The sequence below is a fragment of the Equus asinus genome, chromosome 2 (assembly GCF_041296235.1).
Source record: "Equus asinus isolate D_3611 breed Donkey chromosome 2, EquAss-T2T_v2, whole genome shotgun sequence".
NCBI lineage: Eukaryota > Metazoa > Chordata > Mammalia > Perissodactyla > Equidae > Equus > Equus asinus.
Genome location: NC_091791.1, coordinates 81,948,236 through 81,954,235, shown reverse-complemented (window position 1 = coordinate 81,954,235; position 6,000 = coordinate 81,948,236). Strand labels below are relative to the sequence as shown.

The 6,000-nt window shown below is 49.7% G+C and overlaps 1 protein-coding gene across 1 annotated transcript in view; it reads right to left on the bottom strand.

Annotated features, from left to right (window-relative positions):
• Positions 1-1,306: 1,306 nt before the first annotated feature.
• The window catches only part of NID1 (nidogen 1), a 77,490-nt gene continuing 72,796 nt past the window's right edge, over positions 1,307-6,000 (bottom strand). Inside the window, exons 18-20 of the mRNA XM_014846543.3 lie at positions 5,199-5,322; positions 4,360-4,472; positions 1,307-3,377 (exon numbers count right to left, since the gene is read on the bottom strand). Coding sequence (XP_014702029.2) covers positions 3,256-3,377; positions 4,360-4,472; positions 5,199-5,322 — 359 coding nt within the window. The 3' untranslated portion in view covers positions 1,307-3,255. The remainder of the gene's footprint in view (positions 3,378-4,359; positions 4,473-5,198; positions 5,323-6,000) is intronic.

The window sequence follows — 6,000 nt, the reverse complement described above, 5'->3', positions numbered from 1 at the left end:
TTGCCAAATTCATTGGCATGAAGAGTTTTTCCTATGTGCTGCCCCCCAACGATTAAAAGCAGCAATCAGCAATCAGAACCCACAAGACTGATTTTTGGAGAAGAAGGTCCTTACTGCCCAGCCTAGCTCCAGCAAGCCACACTAGGAACATGGGGGGCTGTCCTGATAGCTGACTGCATGGGGCTGGGGTCTCATAGCCACTCCCAAGGGAAAGCTGCAATTGACCGAAACTTACCAACCTCTACATTCAGCTCTCTCCCCGGTGCTCCAAGTGTCTACTAGACCTGGAGATCCAAAATGGCTTATTCAGACAGCTGCTGCCAGTTCAGTCACTGGTTTGATGGAGGGATAGATCCCTGGAGCATCCTACGTATGCCATCATCATCCCTGATATCAGCTTTAGGTAACTAAGTTTTAACCAAAACGCTGTAAGTTTTAGCCCTAATACAAGTTGTCCCCTTCAAGAAATTCACACTGGCAGGCTGTAACTGATTCCACTGATGGTGCCACTTCAAAGGAGGCCCTTATCACCAATTCCCTTCTCTACAACTGCAGCTCTGGGCACCTCATTCCTGCAACTCCTGAGCCCCCTTTACTCTGTCCAAGTCAGAGGCCCTTTCTCGTCCCGCCCAGGGGCCAGCATGGGTGGCACTGCCCACTGGCGGCAGCTTAGGACAGACCAGGGATGTCACTCCACGGCCAGTGTCAGGGACGTGTCTTTGTTCTTTCTAAAGGTGAGGAGGGGAAATAAACATAGCTCATCTTCAGAACTGAATCAGGAAACTCTCTCTATTGCCTGCAGCTAAGACACATTTTTCTAAAAACTGAAAACAATGTCCAAAAGGGTGGTTTGGGGCCTCTGATAGTATTAATTTTTAAATCAATTGCAAGCCCCTAAGTCTTTCATGGACTCACTTGGGAAACAAACCACCCCTCCTTGTAATGCTGGGGGTTCCACAGATTCTTTTTTTTTATAAAGATCGGCATCTGACCTTACAACTGTTGCCAATCTTTTTTTTTTTTCCTGCTTTATCTCCCCAAATTCCCCCGGTACATAGTTGTATATCTTAGTTGCAGGTCCTTTTAGTTGTGGCATGTGGGACGTCGCCTCAGCGTGGCCTGACGAGTGGTGCCATGTCCAGGCCCAGGATCCGAACCGGCAAAACCCTGGGCCACCGCAGCAGAGCACGCAAACTTAACCACTCGGCCAGGGGGCCGGCCCCTGCAGATTCTTAAATGGCTATCTTTCCATTGTGAGTCAGCCTCCCGACAGTAACTCTTTTCATTCAAACAAGATAGAGGAAGATTTTCTTAACGAACAAAAAAATTTTTATTTTCTGTTCTCATATTTATACAGCTGTAAACTCAAGGAATCACCCAATACTTGTATAAATCTGGGGGAACAGTTAATAAGCACCTTCAGTGGTTTCCACAGTTTAAGGATTTACCATTTAAAAAATTTTAGAATGAATCTAGTAAAATGAATAAAGTAGTTATAAAAATTATACAAAACATGACAAATATTTGATATAAAAGGCTTGATATGGAATGATAAATATAAAAAGAAAGTGAAATTGATTTATGGGGTTGGGCTATATAAAAGACCCATGTGTTCCCCAAACCTTGTGTTCTTGGGGCTATATTTGCCTCTCAAAACAAATGCTAATTATTCAAGGAAAAGCTCTCTCCCGATTCAGGTTCCAGTGGGCTGGAGGGCTAAGTGTACTGAGGCTTGCAGGGGAGGGATCTCTCCCCTAAGGAGAAAGTCAGACAAATTCTTCCATGTCCTCAAGTATAACGGTTCTTTAGCAACATGGGCCATTTTCTCTTTGGAGTTATTTAAAAGTTTTTCTTATTGCTACTGTTAACCCTCCTCTAGCCTCTCTTCTTGGGTTTTCCATTCCTGCTCTTGATTAATCTCTTTGTGATGCTTTTCATTGACTCTTCTCTACCCTCTTACCCCAGTCTTTACTCACTCAAAATCCTTGTGCTCAGCTTTCAATCCAAAATTTCTATGTGTTAGGACTCCAGGAAGCAGTTGGTAAAAAGATAATACTAGCTATTCATATGGTCAGGAGATGTTTTCTAAACAAATGGTAGAAACATAAAGATGAAATGTGGCCAATGGTCCCTTTCATCACACCAGTGAGCACACAAGGGTCTGGATCACGAGTGTAAGTCTTCAATTTGGCTCTCCTGGATTGTGTCTTCGGATGAGAATATAGCCAGCAAGGGCCACGGATAGAGGGAGAAACAAAGGAGAGGCAAGCTCATGGTTGACTGTAGACTGGCTCTCGTGAGTGATCGCCAGAGGTGAGGGACTAGACGGGGGTCATCACTGGTGCCAGCCCCTGCCTGTGTCTCAGACAGGTCTTCATGAGGAGGCTGGACATGGGTGCTGGCAGTGGGGCCATGCTGCCCAGGAGACCAGATGCTGGGATCCAGGTGCTTTGGGGAAGAGGAATAACTTGGTAATCTTTGGCATAATTTAAGGCACATCAAAAGAATCCCTACCCTCAAACATCTGACTCTACACCTTGAAAGTCGTACCACTGGATACTCCTTTGATTGAAGCCTTTGACTACCAAAGGCTACAGCTGAAATGCCAATAAATCATTTGGGAGGGGCTACTCATTCTCATCTACCACACACCCATATGTCCCTAGGACGGGATGGATTGTGATCAAAAGACAAGGCGCGCTTACTATAATGGGGACCTCGAGCAGGATGCAGGTGGTATGGAACTCGGGGATAAAGAGCTAGGGAAATCAGAGCACCAAGAGAAAAAGTGTGGGAGGGCTAACTCCCTCCTTCACTCGCAGCCTTGCCTGGGTGGCCCTGGCTGGTACATCGAGCAGCTGACAGGACAGTAGCTCAGAGTGAGGCTGAGCTCATAAGGCCACAGAAGGGGGCAACTCAGGCCTGGGGGGGTTCTGCTCACCACTGGGGTGCTAAGGTTGGGGAAAGGTTCCAGAGCTCTGGGATGGGGCATATAACCCTCACTCGGGCTCTATAAGCTATCTGAGAGCTGGGGTCAAGGGAGTTTTCTGTCTTTGTGTATGGGTAGAGACTCCCATTCCAGAAGCCCAGGGCATATGTTCTGGGGAACAGTGAGGGGAACGTTGTCGGGGCTCAAGCTGGGTTGACCAGGGCCTGGTGGCCACTCAGCCACCAGGTCAGACCGTTTTCAGTCTGGACCCTTTCAAGTAGGTGTTGCTGTGAAATACTTGGAGAGGGAACAAGGCACTTTTGTCTTCACTTCCGCTCGATACAGTCAACTCCCAGGGTGTTGTCAGGGCAACGGCAGGTCCTGCTTCCTGGGGTGGCCAAGCAGAGGTGGGTGCAGCCACCATTGTTCACTGAGCAGTAGTTGTGACCTGGAAAAGGCAGAAACCAGCTCAACAGCCATCTAAGTGAGTGGCCTCTGTATTAGCCCCCTTTTTGGTTTCTGTGAGGCCAGGCTTGTGAGGGCTCCAGGGGAGCAGGGAAGGCTGTACTAGGCGCTCAGCTAAGCTTATCTACTGGCTGTTTCCTCGTCATTAAGGATTTGCCAGGTGGACAAAAACACTGATTTGGGGGCTATGCAGATTTACCACTAACACGACTAAACAGATCACAGGGAGGGCCGTCCAGCTCTGCTTCTAACAGCGAGGTGGAATTTTAAAGCACAAAGTACTCTCTATTTAGCTTGCCCACCTGGCTTCACACTTGACTTGGGGAGGAGGGAAGCCAAGAAGGGGAGCAGGTGGGAGGAGCGGTCTTGGAGAGGGAGCACACCACAGACTCCAGAGGCAGCTGCCCAGCTTCCCTCCGGCTCTGCCCCCACCAGCTGTATGACTTTGGGCAAGTGGCTTCAGTTTCCTTATTTATAAAATGGGCATAATAATGGCACCTACCTCCTAGGGTTGCCATGAGGATTAAATGAACTAACGAATACAAAGCTCTTAGTTAGTTAGCATAGGAGTTACCAGCTCACAGTAAGCACCACATCCATGTTTGCAATTACTATTATTATTAATTATTGTTGTTGCTGTTAGGCCAAATGGATGGACTTTTAAAGTAGCAGAGATCCTGACACTGATGTCCCTATTTGGAACCTGAAGACCACATTCTTCTGGAATCAGCCCAAGAGTCAATCCTTTTCCTCTCTCATCCACCCACTTTCCACTTCATTCCCTAATGTCTTCTATTGAGTTATCTGGCTCGCCCACTAAATAATGAACACCCTGATGGAAGGGACTGTGTCTCACCTGCCATGTGATCAGCACTACTACAGGCTGTGGAGGTAGCAGCCTGGGTGTGGGCTCCGAGCCCCAGGGTGCCCTCAGCCCCTACCCAGGAAGAGCCTGGGTGAGTTACCTTGGGGACACTGAGACAGCGCGGTGGTGACGCCATACAGCCGGGTCTGCTTTTGGGGGTGGAAGGTATCCGTCTCTTTGGAAATAGCGAGATCTACAGCAACCACAGAATTCCTACAAAGCACCAAAGGGCAGAAGGTAAAAACACGTGTGATGCTTGGACTTTTCTCCCCAGGGCAGCCTCCTTTGTGGTTTTGGGGATAAACTGGAGGCCCTAAACAGATACACTGGCCTTGCTTCCTAGACACCCCTCCTGCCTCCTGGGCTGGATCAAGCCTGCATTTCTCTGGCTTCTTAAAAAAAGGACAAAGATCAGCTAGCTCTCCCTGCCGGCTCGAAATTCCAAGCTGGGAAACCTGCCTTCTATACAGATGCCCCTGGCCACAGCTCTTGCTCGGTTTAACCACCACCCCCCCCCCACCCCCCCGCCAGCCTGCACCTTTTGCAAGAAGGGGTGGGCAAGAAGGGGCTGTGGGAATATTGCAGTTTAAGAAATATAATGAAGTAGGGGCATGGAGAAGGCATGGAGCACACAGCCAAATGGCCCTGGGCCAGCTCCTGGGCGAAGAACAGATATGCTCAGGAAGTCCAAGTTTACAGACTTGAAGCTGCCCATCTGGAAGCATCCAGATGATAGACGGCACCTCTGCTCTCCTGGGGGCCCTGCCCTCCCTCTCCTTCACCCTTGTCTCCCGTCTCCTGACAACCAGAAGGGCGAGGCAGACGGGGCATCTCTGGAGGTTGGAAGGTCAAGCCAAGAGGCCAGATGGGAAGGGCTCGGCCTCCAGAGACAGGGCGGCAGGGCGGGCCCCGGCCCCCACACTGCAGCAGCGAACGTACGTCTTCCAGTCTGTGTAATACAGATTCTTCCCATAGCTCGTAACAGCAAAAGGATACTGGAGCCCTTCAAGAACCTTGCGTCTGCTGGGCTGACTGGGACTCAGGCATTCCGCCCGATTGGTGCCTATGTGGAGAGAAAACAAGTCACTCATTGTTCATACAAGAAACGGCCCCTTTGTATCAAAAAACAAGAGTGACGAGGACAAGAATGAGAGAAATTCAGCGTTACAGTGACAGATCCTAGAGAACACATGAGACTTGCTCTTCAAAATCCAAAAGTTGTCTCTTCATCCTCTCTTGCCCCTGTCACTGGTCACAGTCACCTCGGTTCAAGCACACACACCTGATTGTGAAGGGGAGACGTGAACTAAGGCAGAGGAACCTCACATCGCTTCACCCATTCCCGGGCCAGCGGGGGACTTAGTAGGAACTGCGTCGTCTTCCAGCTCTTGCTCAAGTCCCCGCTCCCTGAAGCTCCAGACCCTCCCTCCCAGAACTGAGAGCCCTTAAGAAGTGCTAAACTACACCCCTGGTCTAGCAGCTGTGCACAGCCTCGCATCAATGCCTGCACTATGACTACCGTAAGACCTGTGTTTTCATTTAACTGTGCGCGCTCTACTCCTTGTCCTCCCCAAGGGTGAGATGCAGTCCCTGGATCCTGCAAGGGACCTGACAGTGACTGGAACAGAGCAGGTACTCAATAGAGACTTGACGGATGTGTGACGTTCCTCCGCGACTGAGCATCCTGCCCACATTCCTGGCCAAGGGACACCTCAAATCTGCCAGGGCAAGGGCACACATC